This window comes from Crotalus tigris, unplaced genomic scaffold (assembly GCF_016545835.1).
Source record: "Crotalus tigris isolate CLP2741 ecotype Arizona unplaced genomic scaffold, ASM1654583v1 scf7180000024340.7048381, whole genome shotgun sequence".
NCBI classification, from domain to species: Eukaryota; Metazoa; Chordata; class Lepidosauria; order Squamata; family Viperidae; genus Crotalus; species Crotalus tigris.
In genome coordinates this window covers 7,026,808-7,048,381 of record NW_024100510.1, presented here as the reverse complement: position 1 = coordinate 7,048,381, position 21,574 = coordinate 7,026,808, and the positions used below count along the sequence as shown (strand labels likewise).

General features: G+C 36.9%; 1 protein-coding gene across 1 annotated transcript; it reads right to left on the bottom strand.

Annotated features, from left to right (window-relative positions):
• Positions 1 to 2,610: 2,610 nt before the first annotated feature.
• On the bottom strand, positions 2,611 to 11,868 carry LOC120300345 (the record flags this gene model as incomplete). Its single annotated transcript, XM_039326214.1, has 3 exons — positions 11,829 to 11,868; positions 10,414 to 11,229; positions 2,611 to 2,706 (listed from the first exon to the last, which is right to left on the bottom strand). Coding segments are annotated over exons 1-3 (952 nt in total), but the record flags the coding sequence as incomplete, so codon positions are not given.
• Between the last annotated feature and the right edge of the window lie 9,706 nt (positions 11,869 to 21,574).

The window sequence follows — 21,574 nt, the reverse complement described above, 5'->3', positions numbered from 1 at the left end:
TGGCCACTGCAGTATACTGCTATTGCCAAAGGGAAGAAGAAATGTTTGTCAATTCATAAATGAATTGACAAAATGAAAGTGGAATGGAATGAAATCAGATTTAGCATTAAAGTGCAGTTTGCAGATTAAAAGGACCCATTCTTCTTCATTTATAGTGATTTGCAGATATTTGGGAGAGAAGCATATTTGCCAGCATTATCTGGGGATGTAATTACAGTTTACAAAAATCTTCAAAACATGTGCTTTTCCACGTATGGTCCTTCCTTAAGAGTTTGGGATGTATAACAATACTTTGGGGCTAAGTGTTGTATTTTTCTTAGAATAATTTGCTGGATTCTATATTCCAGGAAGCATAGATCCAGTAACTTATAAGTTTAGCTAACATTAAATTACATGTTTGATTTCATTTGTTTCTATTTCATTAAAACTAATACTGTTAAAATTATTACTCTTCAATCATATAATAAAACACTTTCCCTTCTGTCATATTACAACTTAGTAAACACATTTGAAGGTTACCAATAGAAGCTTCAGAGGCCACATGCAGCCCTAAGACTTAATCATCCACATTGGCTTCACATTTGGCTGTTGATGAAAACAAGGAATGTAAACTAAGAAATGTCTACTACATTAAAAATGTCTATTGCACCATTTTTTTTAATAATCAAAAGAAAATGCATTTAGCTCAATGTTTTCAGAATAGCCTAACAGACCACTGCACCAAATATATGGAAATCACAAGTAGATCCAAACAAAGAGTGCAGATAATTGATATTAGAATGCTGTGTCTTGTGGCAATTGCAAGTATGATAATTTAATATACATATATGTCAAATGTAGGAGTGCAACAATTTGCAAGCCTGCATTCGAAGCCTGGATGCTGCTGTGTGACAGGGTGAACGCCCATCATTTGCTCCATCTCCAGTTCTAAAGCATGTAAAGGTAAATAGATAAATAGGTACTTTGGGGGAATTCATTAACAGGGACATGAAAGGAGCCCCCCCCCCGGGCATCCTCCAGGCAATGATAATGTCACTAGTTAATCCTTTTATCACGGAAGTACTTTTTGTGCTTCCGAAATGAAAGTATAGTATAGTATAGTGCCAAGAATTATCTTGTTTAGCCTTCAAAACAAATTAGGCACCTACAAAGATAAGGAGAGGGACAATATTCAGTCCTCTATAAAAGACAAGTTACTTTTGTGCGGGATGATAGTTATGGGTAGAGCTATGTTATCTGTCTGTCTGTCTGTCTGTCTGTCTGTCTGTCTGTCTGTCTGTCTATCTATCAAATATAGACATCATCTATCTTCCTCACAGAGGGAGACTCTGGGCGGGGTACAAATAAAATACTAAAAATATAAAAATTAATTTCAAAAATTTTAAATAGAGCCAAGGATGGTTAAATTCAACATAAAAGTTAATTAAAAGGCAGCGGGAGGGCCTTCAAGAGCACTAACCAGCCCCATGGCTGCGTGCTTCACTGTGAGCTCCAAGAGAGTTGGCAAAGCCAGGTCTTCAGACATTTCCAAAAGATCAGAGGAGACTGGGGGTTTGCCTCACTTCTTGGGAGAGAAGTTGATATCAGCCCCAGATAAGTGTGTAACAGAAGCTGCATGCTATACCTTTAAGAGAATTATCGCATACTGTGTCTTCATGGAAATTCTTAGTAACATATGTTTACCTGTTTCACACAAAGGACCACTCCAACCAGCCTTGCACTGACATTCATCCGGTGCCACACATTTCCCACCAGTGTGACAGTGCTTATTACAAACCACTGAAAAACAAATTAGGGCAAGGTCAATTGTACCAATTATTAGAACCTGAATTTTGCTTTAAATTATGCTGATTGAAATCCAGGGCAGCCACTGAAAGCTTCTCAAGTACTATGTTATTAAAACTAAAATGCAAATGTCATGTAACCTCTTTGTTTCTTAATGAGCGGTATTTTCTTTTAACGCAGAAACAGATTCACACAGAAACATTTTTTAAAAAAACTTATTGTAGACATCTTTGCAGAGACGTGTTAAAAAAACTGATCAAGGACAACAGGATATTCAATCACTGATCACGTTATGTAATTAAGACAGTGTAATATATGTGTACTATTAAATTGTGACTAGTTTTAAAGGCACATTATTTCAAAGTTATTAACATATTAGTATAAGTTTTGAACAATAACGTGACCCTTAATGGCAATCCCCCAAGTCCTTTATATTCTCGCAAACATTACCATGAACAATGTTTCTCTGCAAGAGAGCTGTTACAAGTATTGAAAAAGATTGAATACATTTTATGGCGTTAATGTGGTTTTGGAAAGCACAGCATCAGATATGAGTATTAAATGTATTTATTAATATTGAAATATTGACTTACATGCTGCATACTAGATTAGATTTGATTTAAAATAATGTCAGAATTATGGTTTGTCACACAGTCAGCCAGATGCCTAGATTGGGTTTAGCATTTTTATCTACCTACTGAGTCCTTCCCAATTATTATTACTGCTGTTGTGTAAAGTTTGCTCTCTTCTTTTCTCATATTATTTATTATCTATCAAAAATGCGGAAAGATTGATAAAGTTACATACACATAATAGTATACCTACGTGTTTCACATCTTGAGCCAACAAATCCATATGCACAGGAACAGATATTGTGACTGATACAGGTCCCTCCATTTTCACACAGTGGATCACAAAGTGCTATATAAAAGAACAGAAAAAAAATGATAACTGAATTTAGAATAGATCCACTGTAATGAGGAGCCTGTTGATCTATGTTCTACCACTGACATATCTCTGCTTTGTCTATGTAATACTAAAACCTTAATTGAGCAAAATGATACATCATAGGGCAATAATGATTGAACCAAGATACCTCAAATGGGCTAGGTTTCAGAATGCTGGAACCCGTTGCTCCCATGTGAATTAAATTTGGGGAAGTCGTGGTTGCTTCAGCACCCCTGCCACTTGCCTAGCTGCTTCCCTAGAATTTGCAGTTCTGCTAGTTTCCCCATTGATGTTGTGCCTGCAAACCTCCGACAAGCAAAGTAAATGGGGAAGCCAGCAGGAATTCTAGGGACGGAGGAAAGGGGATTTCCAAAGCTCTCTGCCAGCTTCCCACAAGAAAACTCAGTGGGGAATCCAGCAGGAAGTTGGAAATCACTCTTGCACCCACTGCTTTTTTGCCCACCCTTGGTCACACGGTTTCTCTGTTTAGGGAAGGAAATATCTCTTAAATGATGTCCCCAAAAAATCATAGCTTCTCTAGTTGTCTGTAAAATCAAAGTGATGAGTGTTTCAGTCCCAAGCATTGAAGCTGAATTGTGATTAGATGGTAGGGATTAAGGCAGTAATTAATAATACTGTGCCTATAGATATAAAGTTGTGTAATATCACTGTGCAGGAAAGTTGGAAAAAAAATAATTGTGAATGTTTTTTTCCCTAAATAATCAATTTTTTTTTTCAGGACAATGGGTGATTACTAGACGTCTCTATAGATCTAGGATGAAAAATGAGATTATTAGAGTCTTGTTTCTAATTCTCATTCTTATTTACTGATGAATTTGGGAAAGTTTTTAACTTTATTCGAGTGGATCATGGTCTGGTGAAATATTTTTTTGTCAGAATGTTCTAATAAAGCTTAGTGTACAAGAAAATATATCTAAACATTACGCCTGTGCTAGTTTTCTTATCTTCTCATTATATTTTGTGTTTTAAAGAATATTGCATTTTATTAGTCAAAATAATTTGAGTTATTATTTGATATACTTTCATATAAAGAAGCTAAGCTTTCTCCTGTGATCTTTACCTGCCTGCTTCTTCTTGCTGCTTCCATACTTTTCATGTGGCAATTGATGATAATGTAAGAAAAATGTATGAAAAATATGTATAAAGTTTTCAAAAAAATATATAATGTAATTGGATAAATAACTTTCCAACTATCGGCATAGTTTATTCCCATGACCTTGACTTTCATAGGTTTTTTTTTTAAAGCTATTCTTGTTCTCATATTATAATGCTGGTAGAAAATGATAAGCAAATAAATATTCTGCAAAAGCATATTGTGATACTTTGGCTGTAATGCTGATTTATTTAGAAGTAAGTTCCACTTAATTCAAAAGAAATTATTTTAAAGTAAGGATTTTTTAAAAAATCCTGTAGAATGCTTTGGATTCAAAGACAAAACAGGTTTTAACTATAGGACAATGTGATTGCAGCACTTCTTAAACCAAATACATCTTTTCTCTGAATCATACAACAGTTACTCAATCCCAGGAGAAAACTTATAGATCAGTGGTGGCAAACCTATGGCATGGGTGCCAGAGGTGGTGCTCAGAGCCCTCTCTGTGGGCATGCACACCGTCACCTCAGTCCTAGGCCTTCAGATGGGTTTTATAAAACCTTTTCACTTTAGGCCTCTGCGTGTATATATAAAAAAAGGTTCAATCAGTCAATTTCAACTTCTTGCGGGAAAAAAAAAGATCTTGCAGAGTTGGAATTTATTGATTGAACTTTTTAGTCCCACCCAGTCTGTGGTTACCACTGCAGCCATGCCCACCCAATGGGCCACACCCACCCAGCACCCGACGATGCATAAGTGGGTTTTGGGTTGCAGTTTAGGCACTCGGTCTCTAAAAGGTTCGCCATCACTGTTATAGGTATTCCGTCTTCCACACTGCTATTAGATGAATTAGTTATTATGTGAGTTCTATGCACTATGAAACTAAGAAACAAGACACAAGATAAATTACACATATATTTCTTGCTTCTAAACAGAAGTCTTTTAAATTGGTTTTTCATATGTATTTTTTTTTTAAAAAAAATACCATGCCATGTTTACAGCTCTCTCACTTACAACTCTGCTGAGTATTTGTGGATGTTTTTTTTTTTACATTTAAAAATAAACACACTGAAATAAGATCCATTTCAATATATGTGCATGACTGAACTTATAGTGCCTGGAATGAAGCAACTTGTAAAATAATTAAGCTTGTTACTTTGGATGTTCTCCAATGAAGGTAAACCAGTCTTCAGTTTCTGAAGTTACTTGAATAAATAACCAACCTATTCTAAATACATCTCATTAGAGAGTTTAATAAAATTACTGATCACAGGCACTGCTATTGTCACAATCTCACAATTTAAAATAGATTTATATTGTATGGGAATGGTGCTTGGAGAATAGTAGCCAAAATAAATTATTTATCAATGTCTAGCATAAGTATTTATTCATTAGATTTATGTGCCGCCCATTTTGTCTGGAGGTGAGTAATTGCTAAGTTTGTGCAAAGCTTCCATTCAAACATTTAATTTTTAAGATGATTGGATGAAATTACTTCTTTGAAATGAATAATCAAATCAGTTCCATTCATTGTCTTTCAGTCACTCAGAGACCTGATGGACTTCTGCACATGTACATACACCCTTGAACTGAATCATCAGATTGCAAATTTGAATCAAATCTACTCTTTGCATCAAAGTACAAATTCAAACTGAATCCTAATTTATTAGCAGATGTATGAAGCTGCATAATCAAGAATGTTTCATGTTTTGAGCCAGTGAAAAAGGCTGTACACATTAACTATATGGAACAATACAAGGAATTATAATAGATTATAAAGAGGTTGGACAAATGGTAGCAAACTAAATTGCAATTTTTGTCTAACAGAAACTGATTTTCCCAGTGGTTTGAGCAATATAAGTATATTCCATTACAGTATTCTAAGAGTCATATTAGGCATACAAATGAGGGCCCGTTCTATTTGATGAAAACATTTCTAAGTATGACTTAAATTGTGGCTAGTGTGTTCTAGTTAGCTACTAACAGTTCCCAGCAAGTAGACACCAAAAATAAAACTGCCATTTGGGCCAGAGAGAGTGAAAATGAAACTATGCTCCCTCATCTAGCTGCTGCCTGCCATTGTTTGCCTTAGTGTTACCTGTGGAAAACAGATTGCTCACAGGATCAGCTTTTGATTAAGTACATCAGATGCCTGGGGCTTGAAATTACCCTCTTGTTTCCTCTCTGCACCACAAAAATTTTTGTGGGTACTAGGAAAGTGTGGGAGAAATACTGTTGGCTATTTCAAGAACACACTCTTTGGGAAAAGTGAAGAAGAGAAAATATTCTGGGACTGAACAGACCAAAGCTAAATATGGTAGGAAAGAACCAGTAGATTATTGCAGGAAAGAATGGGAGATTAATGATTGGCTGCCCTTTCATTCACATTACAAACTATATAAGGAAATTAAAATGGTGTAAAGGTTAAGGTACCAAGGTACAAAGCAGGAGACCATGAATTCAAGTCCTACCGTATCCATGGAAGCCAGCTGGGTGCTTTGGGTAGTCATTCTCTCTTAACCCAAGCCTTCTTTCAGGATTGTTGTTATGGAGAAAATAGGAGGAGGAAGTGTGCTGGATACGTTGGGTTATTTGTAAAAATAATAAAGGCAGGATACGAATGAATGAATGAATGATCTCTAATATGTTTTTAGATTATCCTAGGCTTCTTGTCCAGGAGGATTATTATTATGTGCATGCTGAGATTGTCCAATCAAGAACAATCTAGAATTTCATTTCTTCGTTGACAGCCATGAAGTAGTCTCTATTAGTACCTGGCCCAGCATATTCTGTTTGGATGAGACTGATAATCTGAAAATGCAGGATAACTATGTGAAACCAATGTCATAGATAGTTTTAGATGGGTTCAAGTCATTGTCAAAAATACCACATGAAGAGTAGTTTATATAGGGATGTGCCCAAGTTACATAAGATCTTATTTATTTATTTCAATTAGTTAGCACAACTTGGAAATAAGCAATGTTTCCTCAGATGAAAGATGTTTCTCCCTGCCTGTAGGAGGCACTTCTAAGATGACCTGAATGCAGTGGTGGGATTCAGCCAGTTCACACCAGTTCAGCAGAACCGGTAGCTAATTTTTTGTTGCCGAGACCCAGAATGGACTTCCAGAAGCGGCATCCACACAGAGAACCGGTTGTTCACCTATTTGAATCCCACCACTGCCTGAATGATGTATCTACCAATTATGGGCCTGTCTCATAAATGTAATTTCTGGGAGAGATGATTGAGAAGGTAGTCGTCTTGCCCTCCAGATGCTTATGAGGATTCTAATTATCTGAATCTAATTCAATCAGGCTTTTAGCCAAACAGAAGCTGCTTTGATTATGTTTGGGGAAATGCTAAGTGCCTTGGAATTCTCAAGTGTTCGTTGTTATCAGCCACAATATTCTTCTCCTTCAATTGGGGGATTGGTCTTTGGGAACACAGATTTACAATGGCTCAGTCTGATGCTAGGAGTTGACATAATGAAATAATTGCTCGACACTTAGGCTGGTGACCTGTGGTGTTCCACAGGGTTGCATCTTATCTTGCATCTTATTCATTAAGCAGCTGGAGAAGGTCATGAAGAGATTTAGAGTGTGGTGTCATCAGTATTGCTTCTTATCAGTTAACTGAAAGAGCAATCAATATGTTAAGCATTGCCTAAATCTGATAATTGGGAGGATAAGGGAGAACCTACTCAATTAAAACCAGAGAAACCAAGGTACTTTTGGTAAATAGGAAAAGAAGTCTTGGAGATGGTGAAACTCTCCCTCTGAAAAAGCAAATTCACAATATAAGAGTGCTGGCGGGCTTCTAGGCTGAATAAATTTAGTGTTGGTTCTTAAAGCCTTGGTTCCACTTTATTGGCATTACTACTACACATTCTATGTGTAATAGTAATGCCAATTTTATTTTTAAAAATGTGCAGAAACAGCAGCTTGTACAAATTGTACCAGCTAAGCTGCCAACCTGTACAAGGTACAGAACTATATACTACTGGTACTGCAAGATCAACAGTTGCTTACTGAGCACACATGTAGGGCCTATTATAGAGATTAACTTTCCCATGATGAAGCTGTTCAGCTATTGAGATTTGTACACGAAACCCTTTCGAGTATCACCCCCTCCCCAAACCGTTATTTCTCGTACCTATAATAGGACCTTTTCTTGTATTGTTCTCAGATATGGAACTGTTGGATTTTATATTTTCCTTCCAATTTCTCAGCATTTAGAACATCTGTAAAATATCCCTCTTTTGCTAAGTTCGTAATTGCTAATTGATTTTAGTATTAATTTTACTATTAATTTTACTTTATGCTTTATTCTTATTATTTAGCCACCTTGAATATTCACTAGAATAGAAAGGCAAGGCACAAATCAAAACAACAAATGAATAACATTTACTCTAGTGATAAATATTTATCCTAATTTAGTCTTCTTTTGCGGAAAGTAGTTATAATTCTTATATTTGTATATTTAGATAGTTGATTATCAAAACCTACCATAGAATACTTCTTTTCAGGAGGATGAAGAAGCATAAATAAAATACAATTATTTTCTTTGCATTTATAATAAAAATGGGTTTTCTTGATTATCAGAATTAGTTGTGGATTATAATATAATTAGTCTATATGTCTTCCCATCCACTGGCCTGGCAAAGAATCCTCATTTATTTAGACAATAGTTCTTTGAAGTCCTCATACATCAAGAATTGATTTATAAATTTATAGTATTAATTTTAGAATTTGATTCCATTTTGTAATTTGTTTTGTATCACTATTTTTATCTAGAAAAATATTATTAAGTCAAACTTATGATCCTCCTGATTTGCAATTTCTGGAACACAAAGCTAAGCAGGAAATTGTCAGAGGGATAAGGGTGTGTAAGAGAAAAACCTGAGCTAAAAAATTACACATGTTTGTGTTTACTAGTACAGGGTTACTAGCACAGGATGCATGAAATTACTAAGGAAAAAAAATCTGAATTGTAACTTGGAAGTTTTTACCTCAGGAAATGAATTCATTTTTATGGGCCTAGTACATTTCATATGGCAAAGAACAGTAGGATATGTGGTATGAGAAATTATTGAAAATCTTGAGTTGAAATCTGATGGTTGTTTATTATTCTATGTCGAATATAAGTGGTAAATTTTAAGGGGAAAATGTATAGGCATAAGTATTTACAAAATGTGTTTGATAGATTTGACACTAATGTGTCAAAGAAGCAAACTTAGCATTCCTTAGTCTTGTCAATTGCCATCTTGTTTAACACTGACTATATTGTTAAGCGATAAATATATATCATGTCAAGTGTTTTTTATATACAGACTGATGTATTGTATATTCCCAATAAATGGATTTAGATTTAGGCAAATTTATTGGATAAGCAAGTTGAAAATATAGAAGCATGTGGAAAACAATTAAAGTCTAACCCTAACAACAGAAGAAAGTCATTTTGCCAAATTATTAGACAGGTTTCAGCACTGTGATCCTTTAAAACATTTCGTTCATTTTTTAATTTAACCAGCCAAATTAACATTCTCCCTCAGAAATATGCACTGTGGTTATGTGCCCTGAAGTCATGTACAGTATTTTAAATGATAGACTAATTTTCTCTTCAGCGTTTTACCGATAGAATTTAAAAGCAAAGTTTTTGCTTTTAAGTCATACATATTACCTTAATACAAAATTATGGTACATTGTACTACTTTCATTTATGCCATACTCTTTTAATTGACAGATATTCCATTTCTAGCCAGATCATATAATTCTATAGCTAATATGCTGAAACTCCTAAATTTTGAAGAATTCAGCTTTTCCTCCCTCATATACGTTTGTCCAATTTGCTACCCTTAAATAATTGTCTCATGTACTACTTTTCATACTATAATACTATTTATATAATACTATTACATGATCCATGAGACTGAAAATAAAAAAAACCCAGATACCTGACACTGATATATTTTGTATTTTATGCAATACTAGTTACTGAACAGGCATATTTCACTTTTTATCTACAAAGCTGTGTTCCGTTTTTAAAAAAAATTTCAAAGTAAATAACTTTTTATTAATATCATGTAAGTGAATATACCAAACTATATACAGTATTCACATTCTCCATCTTAACAATGCTGTTTTCATCAAGGTAAAAAAATATGAAATAATGTTTCCTAAATATAACTAAAAAAAATCTACAAGAATATCTCTCATCTTTGACTATAAGTGACACTCTCAAGGTACAATGTATTTATATTTAACAATTATAGGTATATATTTATTGCTAATATGGGAATAGCATGAGAAAGTTTGAGAAGACTGACATCAAAACTTAAATTATTCACTAGATTTTTCAAAGTCTTCTGGTCATTTCTTTTCCTATAGTTTCTAACACAAGTGTTGGAATAATTTTTTAAATGTAGTAACATATGTGGTGTTCCAGGCTACATATGTTTAACAGGACATTTTAATATTCTCAATACCCCCAAGAACTAATCATGAATTGATGTAGAGAGTGCTAGTAATCTCTCCTCCCCTTTCTCTGCCCCCTCAAAAAATTCTTACCATAACACTGTATTCCATCGCCACTGTATCCAAAGGGGCAGGGTCCACATTTGAATGCCTGATCCTTTGTTGATTCACAGGGCACACCAGGGAAACATGGCATATGTGCACAGTTGAGTTGCTTATTAAGTGATCTCCAGTCAATTGCCAAATGGTTTACACCTGAGGCATAAGGCTTTCTGAATGAAGCAGTCCTTCCTGAAATTCTTGACTGCACAGAGCTCTCTAGTGCCTGGCTACGCTGATTTACACGAAGAGAAAATGATGTTTTCCAATGGAAAGAAGACAGTGTGGTCCATACGGACTGTCTCAAATGCTTTGCTTTAGAACCATGGTCAGAATTAGTCTGGGTAGCTGAAATCCCAAGATATTTTCCAGAAGGTGTCAGATCAGTTGAGGTATGGCTCTGTTGAATAGCATGCAGCTTTGTGCCCATGTCTTCTTGAGCGGAGGTATTCCTTGTGATATCTGCTTGAATCTGTAGTTCATAGTCTGAGAGTATTTTAGCAGCTCCTGCTTCATTTTTTTGAAGAAGGGCTCCCTGTGTGCCATTTTTCACTTTGCTGAATGGAAAGGTTTTTCCTATAGATGGTATAGGAGACAGAGGCACCACTTTTTCTTTGAGTGGAGATTGGATATCAATAGTTAAGGGATATCTTGCTATATGAAAGATTGTTTCTAATTTTGGAATATGATCTTGTGAAGATGCAGAATCAATATCTTGTAAATTCTTTATAACACCTTGGGTAAGGGAGATGTTGGCTTCCCCAGGGACTTTCACAGTTACATCAGACAAACGTTTGGCAGAACTTGACACTAAATGAAAAAAGGTGGATCAGCACAAAATATTTTATATTTTCTTGTGACATTCGATAGACAGACAAACAGACAGATGATAAATATGATAAATATTTTCTGTCGTATGTCATGACAGTCGCAAGTCAAGTTACACATGTGACCAACCGGATTATATGATTATTATTTTTTTGCAACTACCATTAAGTGAACGCAATGGTCATTAAGCAAACACCGTGATCATTGAATGAACACATTGTCAGCAAGGGGCGTTTTTTTGCAGGGAACTGGAAGTAAATGTTGATTTCTGGCAAAAAAACCCAACAACATTGTAAATGGTGATCATGTGATTGTGGGATGCTGCAAACAGCCATAAATGCAGATCGATTGCCGAGCATCAAAATAAGATCATATGATTGCAGGAGGGTGGCCTTCGAACTTTGAATTGGGGTCATAAGTACATTTTGGGGAGAATGATATAATTTCAAATGGTCAGTAAGCAAATAGTCATAAGTCAAGCACTACCTGTATAAATCCTTCCCCTTTCTGGGCTGGATATAGACCTTCATTTAGTTTTCCACAATGCCCTTAACTTTATTTCTTGCAGTGTCTTGACATACCATTGTTCTGGGTCAGAGAAGAGATTCCACCGAAGGACATTTTATTTGAGATCTCAGAATAGGAGGACCCAGTTGGCAATTCAGTTTGGACTTTTTAATATAAATTAGCACTTTAAAAAACACACACACACAAATCAGAACAGCTTAGGCGTCTGAATCATTATTGGTGAGAAATGTGTGCAATTTGCATCTGAATGAAAACTGATCTAATATCAGTTTTTTGCAGCAAAAATTCCCCAAATAAAGTTGAATTATCATTTTAAATTCCCAGTTCTCCAAATGTGCCAGGTTACAAGAACATTTGAAAAAAACAAACAAAAAGGAAAAAGGAAAAAGACCTGTTAGGGAAAACAGTTTGCAAAACAGAAAAAAGGCAAACATTTATATTCTATTTTTTGCTAAGGTGAGCACTGAAGGTGGCTCACAAAGTTTTAAAATATCATAAATAAAATATACCATAAAAACAGTACAAAATATACAAAATGCTGCTAACACTAAAATCAGCTATTAAGAGGAGATATTTCTCTTCTCGGATGTTCTAAATGGTGAGAGACTGAAGCCAAATTGCTCCACAAAAGAACGCATTATGTAGCCCAAAAACAATTCCTGCATTGAGAATAATGCAGAAGACAGTTTTCACCCATCTATAAAATAGATGCACTGACAGCATAAACACCGTCAAGAGGTAAATGTTAATGGCTGAAGAAGTTGGTAACAATAGAGACAGTTCTTCAGTCAGTTAGATTTTAATGACCAATTAGCACCTTAATAAATAAGATCTTCTATTTAATATGTTAGGGAAATTTTTTATCTCAAATAGGTTTGATAAGAATACTGCTACAGTTTTAACTTAAACCTTCAATTGTGATTATCTGCAGAGAAACCTGGTGCCACAATTAAACTTCCCTGAAGCAATCCACAAGACTCTCTTCCAACTCTGTTCTCACCCTATCTCAAAGCTTGGAGGAAAAGCCAGCTCTTCACCACCCAGAATGTCATTTCTACAAGAGACTGCTGTATTTTCCAGATAAGATATGTATCTTAAATATATTTGTCAGTTAGAAATTCTGACTATTCCTCTAAAGTTTGAAAATGTAACTTGGAAGGCCCTTTCTATCCACTCCTGATTTTGAAATTATGTTCCCAACTAAAGAACCTCACATGGCTAAGTTCCTCTTCAAAGGGACATTCAATGTATCAGCTAATTCTTTCCTACACAATACCTTCCTCAAATTAATACTGAGAACCAGTACTGCAACAAGATACTGTAAAGTCCTAATCAAAGTCAGTTGTTCTGATGATAAGTTCAGAATTGTCCTATAGTAGTAGTAGTAGTATCACCAATTGGAATCTTCTATTTCTTTCCCAATTTCCTACCCAAGTTATTGAGTTTTAAATTTTGGACTCATTTAAAATATTTATATACCACTCTATATCATATTCTCAGAGAAACCTACAGTATCATCTTCCACTGAATGCATAATTAATACATTCCCAAATGGGGTTGCATTGAACTAGTCATACAGTAGTGTAATAGGATCTTTTTCACTTTGCTTGCCAATATAAGTTTCTAAGGAGTTTTTGAATTAATGAATAAAATATCCAAATAACTGGGTGATAGAAGTATCTGTTTAAAACAGCAAGTGGCAGAAAATGGTCTCCTACTTTCTCTTCCATTTAATTTTATACTGTACTTTTGCTGGCAAGGATTATCACATTATTTAAAATGCTACATAATTTACAGAGGCTGAGAGGAAAGTGGGTTTTACAAGTAGAGATTAGAATCAAAGCAGTATTTTTTTAAAATGTCATATTTTTTTTATTAAACTGTGAAGAAGGGTTAACACTGAAAGGTCGCCCGAGATCAACAGCTTTTTCTTTTTCTTTTATTTCAAATAGTCTTCAATATCTTAAGATGTATCATCCATTATCAACGGAAGAAGCAGAAGTGGTTATCCCTGCCCCAATGTGCTACCATATAATGGAAGAAGATGGAAAATAATGGTGACAGCATAAAATGCTCAAGGTCAAAATGAAATCTGCATGCCCCCCACAAAGCAACATTATTTTGTATAGGCCTGTCAGAATAAATTAATTAATGTACTTGTATATATGAATAGATTAAAAAAAAATCAGATGCACATTGGATATATTCCTGTCTTTAACTCTTGCATAATAAGGAAGAGAAACATTTGCTTGGCATTTTCCTTCTAATATAAGAGTTTTGTGGATCTTTTGGAATGCACAAAGCTCTGTGCATTTAGGAAACAATAGAATGTAAGGGCCAGGCCAAGAACAGTTATAAAGCAGTTATACAGCATGCTTTAAAGCAGGGGTGTCGAACTGCTGGCCCACGGGCCAGATGTGTCATTCCAAAACCGCGCCCACCCCATTGCTGGCAATGGAAAAAAAGTCACGATATGTCGCGACACGTCATTTGACGTCGCGAGTTTGACACCCGTTTTAAAGAGATTCTGGCAAAGGCCAGTGACATGAAGGAAAAAAACCCTGAGGTGTGTAATTTGTACTTTTGTTCTTGAGGCTCTCTCTCTCTCCCCATCAAGGCAGCATCCTTGACTTAACAACCATTCATTTAGTGACCATTCAAAGTTACAATGGCACTGAAAAAAGTGACTTATGACCATTTTTCACACGTATGACCATTGCATCATCCCCATGGTCACGTGATCAAAATTCAGATGCTTGGCAAATGGCAACTATTTATGATGGTTGCAGTGTCCCAGTGTCACCTGATCACCTTTTGCAACTTTCTGACAAAGTCAATGGGTAAGCCAGATTCACTTAACAACCTTGTTATTAACTTAACAACTGCACTAATTCACTTAACACCTGTGACAAGGGGCAAAACTTACTTAACAACTCTCTTGCAAAGGAAATTTTGGGTCCAGTTGTGGTTTTTAAGATAAGAACTATCAGTATATTTCCCTGGTAATGAAAGGAGAAGAATTGCGGGTCAACAGTGGCTGTCATAATATCTGCTTTTGTTGCCCTCATGGCTTGGTTGGTTTATGATCTTGCACATGTAAGGAATGAGTTGTTCTACTACTTGCCCAGCAATCTTTGGTGAAGAGCCTTGTCCCTTTTGGATACCTTCTGAGCAGCTATAATAGTCAGTGAGAATTAACACACAAGACAAAAGATGCCAGCCTGCCTGTTTTATAATGTTGCTGTTAGAGGGTAGTTTCATAATATATAGCCAATAGTCCTTCAAGTCATTGTATTTAAGCATCTGTTTACTTAATTGTATGAATATCTGCTTGCCGGGAATTCAAATTGATTTTTATCAGCCTTTTCATTATTTGCTGGGACAGAAAATTGAATGATTAGATACCTGTTCTTCATCACCTCCAGATTAAATTACCATAACATTTTTTCCACAGAGCTGGAAAAGCATTCTGAATATCAGCCCATATGAAATACTGAAGCCTGATTTTGATACTTACCCTTAAATGTATAATTACTTTAGAGACAAGATATTTAAATTGCTCCCTCCTTGCCTTTAAACCTGTCAACATCAATCTTTGAAGGACACCTTACTCTGTGTTCTACCACTGTCTGAAGTGTCAGCCCTGTCTGGGGATCTTTGATACAGTTTTCATTGTTATGATTGCTGGAATTTTACTAGAATTTTAGTTCATACATTTTTTTCATGTTAATTGCAGCTTTTTAAAAAATATTTTATTGGGTTATGGTTCCATGATAATTTTTAATATTTTTATTTAAATCAATAATTTAAATAATTAAATTGCATTGAGCCAGTTTGATGTAGTGGTTCAGGGTGCTGACCTAGAAACCAGAAGATGGTGAGTTCTAGTCCCAGTTTAGGCATGAAAACTGGCTGAATGATTTTGGACCAGTCACTCTTTTTCAGTTATACCCATCTCAAAGGGTTGCTGTTGTTGGGAAAACAGGTGGAAGAAGTATTAGGTATGTTGAATTACTTATAAAGTAATAAAGGCACGATAATAATCTAATAATTTTTTTTTTCAAAAAATTACATTTGATCAGTTTTATATTGTATGAAAATATAACATTGTTTTGTGATTGTTGGGTATATGTTTTGTATGTATGTATGTATGTATGTATGTATATATGTATGTGTATATATATATATATATATATATATATATATATATATATATATATATAAAACAATTCATATATAGAGAGTTTATATTAATGTTTCCTAATGCATGTTATTAATATACATTCCTTATAGATGTTTAATGTAATTTTCCTTGATGTTCTCTTTTTTTCCTATCTATGTGCATAACCCTCAAACTATTTTCTTATGGATAAGCAGCACAATACAAGGTGCACAAAACAATTAAGAAGTAATTAGCAAAAGAAATACAAGAAAAAGATCTTAGTTTATATTAACATCATCCCCTATTTCAAAACTTGGAAAGCCATGCTTGCTTTCATCTTGTCCATATTCTCATTTGGACATGCTTTGCACATGGCATAACAATGTTATTATGCTGTGTGTGAAGCAATGTATGAAGGGTATATTTATTCTTCCCTCGTATATTTGGGATTCAGTCTTCATTCATTCTTTTAACATTACAATAAAACCTGAACATATTGATTTTATTCTTGTTACTCAATTTTGTATTTAGCCTATGCCATTGTAAGCCACCTAGAACAGACATGTCAAACATAAGGCCCCGGGGCCAGATGCGGCCTGCGAAGTGGTTTCATGCGGCCTGCGAAGCCATCCTGGAAACAGTGAGGGAACGGCCCCCACTGCCTTGGCCCTGGCCCTGGCCAGCCAGGAGCCAATGTACAATTTTGTGGTGGCCATCTTGGCACTTGCCCCGGTGGACCATGCCTTGGCACTTGCCCTGGTCCCACCCCCTTGTTACATGCAAATAAAACCTCAGATCTGTCCCACTCCTGCCCAGGCCCCCACAGGCACCCTTGACGTGAATGTAGAACTGGCCATGCCCACCCAGTAGGCCACACCCACTCCATCCACACCCACCCAGTAGGCTGCACCCACTCTGGCCACACCAACCCCCCCCCCAGGGTAACTATAATGCTGATGTGGCCCTCAGTGAAATTGAATTTGACACCCCTGACCTAGAGTCACTTTGGATAGTGAGACAGGCAGCATATAAATTTAATAAATAAACAAATTAAAATAAAACAAACCAACATTTTTCAATCCCTCATTTCCTTTAGGCCTTGTCTCCTTTGAGCACATATATCTATACCAGGGGCCAACTTTTGGGCTGTGGCCCACTACCAGGTTGTGGCTTCCTGGCCATTGGGCCATGGAACAAGCTGGCCAGTGTGCACAAGTGTGCATAAACTCACCCCCACTTGCACCGCCGCTATGCAAATGGGGTGCCATGCGGCAAAAACAGGGCACTGCTTGGCAAAAACGGGGTGATGCTAGTGAGTGCCACGCAGGCGCAAGCACCACCCTTTTTATATCACAAATGCTTGCAGCCCTGTTCGTGTGTGTGCGCACACATGCGTGTAAAATGTTTCGCCCTCACTTTCTCTCCAGTCCACCAACCGAGAAAAGTTGGAGACCTCTGATACACTAATGCTACCACATTTGACTTACCTTTTTTGCCTTCCAATATTTCTAGCTTTTATTTGCATGTAAGAAAGTTGAAATAAATATACTTTCATATCCACTTTTGCTTCCTTCATTTATTCCTTAGGCCACACACTAACATTCTATAGATTTTACACAGCAAAATTCACCTGCTTGTTTAGGTTGCTTTCCACAATCTGTAGAAGTGGTCGTCAAATGCACATGGTCTTCTGTTCATTAGTTTTCAGATCTGTACTTTGAACATTATTGAACTTAGAACTTATAGTAATATTAGCATCACAGTAACATTCACTGTTACAAATGCTAAGCTCCTAACATAATATTGTCTACATTCTGAAATACATGTCATGTATTTTCCACATCCATTCATGTCTAGACTAAACACATTTCTAATATCACCATAAACATTCATATACTGTAATTTATCTACAAATGCTTTAAACATCTTACACCTTGCTCAATTTTAATCATTCATTATGCATCCTATTTATTCTCACAAATATTTTATTTTCATCAAATACACTTCAAAGCATTTAGCAATCAAAATTCAATTGCAATCTAATTACATCTCCAGCAAACATAATTCAAGCTCATTTACTGTCTCAAAAGCAACCATCATACAATAATATTTCTTTCTCACATTCATACATTCTCAATGACCTGCTGAAGGGCAAAATTCTGGTCTGCATACTCCTGTCCAATATAAACCATACTTTACTTTTCAAATATTATTCACTATTCATTCATTTGTTATCCACTGACATACTGGCAGATGACACCCAGCTTTATATCTCTACCCTTTGAGTGATGATGTGGATGTCGTATCCCAGTGTCTGGAGGCTGTTGGGGACTGGATGGAGTGAAACAAGTTCTGACTCAACCCTAGCAAGGTGGAGTGGCTGTGGGTATTTGGATCCCCAGAAACAAGGTTCTTCCATTTTTGATTCTGGGTGGAGTTGCACTGCCCCAGGTTGTCCCAGTGTGCAATGTGTGGGTCCCCCAGGACTCATGGTTTCTGCTCAAAAAACAGGTGGCAGCCTTTGCACACCTTTGGACTGTGGGCTAGCTGCATCAATACCTGTTTTGGGAGGACTTGACTAACCACTAGGTTAGATGACTATAGCACATCTGTATATGAAGTTGCCTCTGAAGACCATTTGAAAACTTCTAGTGGTGCAGAGTGTGACTGTGCAGGCAATAAATTGTGCCAGAAACATGGCACACATATAACCACCTCTATGTGAACTGCATTGGTTATTGGTGCATTTCTGGGTACAATTCAGGATGCTGGTGGTTACCTTTAAAACACTACATGGCTTTTACCTGAGGGATTGCCTTTTTCCAAGAATCTCTATCATCTAACCAGATCAAGCAGAATGAGCATGCTGCAGATCCCATCAGTCAAGGAGTCTCAGCTGGTGGGGAGAAAAAGATGAGCTTTTTCTGCAGTGGCCCTTGCTCTATGGAACATCCTCCCTTTGGAGATTAGAATGGCCCCACACCATGTTAGCCTTTTTTATAAGGCACTAAAAACCTGGCTATGTTTATGATCTGGGATGTTGCATATGTTAAGGGCCCCATTTCCTAGCTGTACTGCTAACTGGCCAAATATTTTGCTCCCATGTGTATGTAATCTGTATGTTTTTAGTGTTTTTTATTTTTGTTGTTTCAAAATGTTTTTAGTATTTTTAACTGTAACGTATTTTTTTAATTGTAAGCTGCTTAGAGTCATTGACTAAGATGGGCAGCTATAGAAATTGAATGAATAAATAAAAAGCCTTTCAATCAAAGTTCTCTTTCATTCTTTTAGTCAAAATTCTTCCCTTTTCAGATCTTATTATAGCAATAGCAATAGCACTTAGACTTATATACCGCTGCATAGTGCTTTATAGAACTTTATGAGCTGTTTATAGAGTCAGCATATTGCCCCCAACAATCTGGGTTCCCATTTTATGGACTTCAGAAAGATGGAAAGTTGAGTTAACCTCTAGTCCCATCAGGATTGAACTCCATGCTATCGGCAGAGTACTCCCATCTAACCACTGTGCCACCAGAAGTCTTCTAATGATCTTATCAACATGTAGAGTATTGTACTACTGTACAGCAGTTCTTGCTTTCACTGTTATAAGAACTCTTTCTTAATAAGACACAAGTGGATTATATACATACATACATACATATATATATATATATATATAGGTCTTTGGTTGTTCGGGTTTTCTCCCGCGTAAAATTGGAAGTGTCTTGGCAACGTTTCGACGAAGTCCCATTCGTCATCTTCAGGCTGGTGCTTTCAGCTTCGTGCCTCGAGCAGCAGTATGTGGTCTTGGCTGTTTCTTCCTTTTAACTGCCAGTGGAGGTATGAACTGATTGGGTGGGAGCTTGGCTGTGTTCTGATTGGGTGGAGGTGTGTTCTGATTGGTTAGGGGCTTGGCTGTGCTCTGATTGGCTGGGGGGTTGGCTGTGCTCTGATTGGCTGGGGGGTTGCTGTGCTCTGATTGGCTGGGGGAGTGTTCTGTTTGGTTGTGCTCAGGTTAGTCTGAGTTGCAGAGGGATTCAAGATTTTGGGCTGCCCTGCCATTCCTTGGCTTCGCGTTCGTGGTCGTGCTTCCTCTTCATGGAGGGTGTCAGTTTGCTTCATGTATGGATTGGGGGGTGTTTAAAGTGGCTAATGATGCAGCTGTGGTCTGGCTTCTGGTTTGTGGTCGTGCCTCATAGTCAGTGTGGCTTTGGGTTTGTTTTTTGCGTGGATGTTTGGTGGTGACCTCCTGTGTGGTTTTTGTGAGTGTGGGTCTGGTATCATTTTTTTGTGTTAGGGAGTCGTTTGTCAATGAGGGCGGGTTTCCAAATGGCTGGTAGGCGGGAGGTATCATCTCGCTTGTTCATGCTGTGTGGGCGTTTTTCTATCTCGATGGCTTCTCTGATTATTCTGTTATTAAAATGTGCACTTTTGGCAATGGTTCTGGTATTTTTAAAGTCAATTTCATGTCCTGTGGCTTTAAGGTGTTGGACCAGGGAAGATGTTGGTTCCTCTTTTTTTGACTGAGTTCTTATGTTCTTCAATGCGTGCACTTATTCTTCTGTTGGTTTGTCCGATGTATGTGGTGGGACAAGTGGTGCATGGGATTTCGTATACTCCTTGATTTTCTAATTCAATTTTATCTTGGGGGTTTCTAAGGATGGTGGATATTTTTCTGTGTGTGCAGAATGCTGTTTTGATGTTGTGTTTATGGAGGATCTTACTGATTCTGTCTGTGATGCCTTTTATGTATGGGAGGATGGCTTTGCCGTTTTCTTGTTCTTTGTCTTGGATTTTAGTGGTGGTTTCTTTTTGGATTAGGTTTGTAATCTTATTTCTATGGAATCCATTGGATGTTAGTACATTGGTGAGAGTGTGTAGTTCGGGTTTTAGGTGTTGTTCGTCAGCTAAGCGTTTTGTTCTGGAGATGAGTGTCTTGGCTACAGAGTTGATCTGTGCTGGGTGGTGGTGTGAGAGAGCGTGCCGATAGCGGTTTGTGTGTGTTTTCTTCTGGTAGATGGTGTGTCCTAGGGAGCCATTGGATTTCTTGTAGACTAAGACATCCAGGAAGGGAAGTTGGTTGTTAGCTTCTGTTTCCATGGTGACCTGTATTTTGGGGTGTAGGCTGTTGAAGTGTGTGAGGAAGTTGTCCAGTTTTTCTTTCCCATGTGGCCAGATTATGAAGGTGTCGTCTACTTATCTGAGCCAGAGTTTGGGTTTGTGATCCGATTTTTCTAGAGCTTGGGTTTCAAAGTGTTCCATGTAGAGGTTTGCAATGACAGGTGAGAGGGTTGATCCCATGGGTGCTCCTTCTATTTGTTTTTTTTCTCTAGAAAAATCGGATCACAAACCCAAACTCTGGCTCAGATACGTAGACGACACCTTCATAATCTGGCCACATGGGAAAGAAAAACTGAACAACTTCCTCACACACCTCAACAGCCTACACCCCAAAATACAGTTCACCATGGAAACAGAAACTAACAACCAACTTCCCTTCCTGGATGTCTTAGTCTACAAGAAATCCAATGGCTCCCTAGGACACACCATCTACCAGAAGAAAACACACACAAACCCCTATCTGCACGCTCTCTCACACCACCACCCAGCACAGATCAACTCTGTAGCCAAGACACT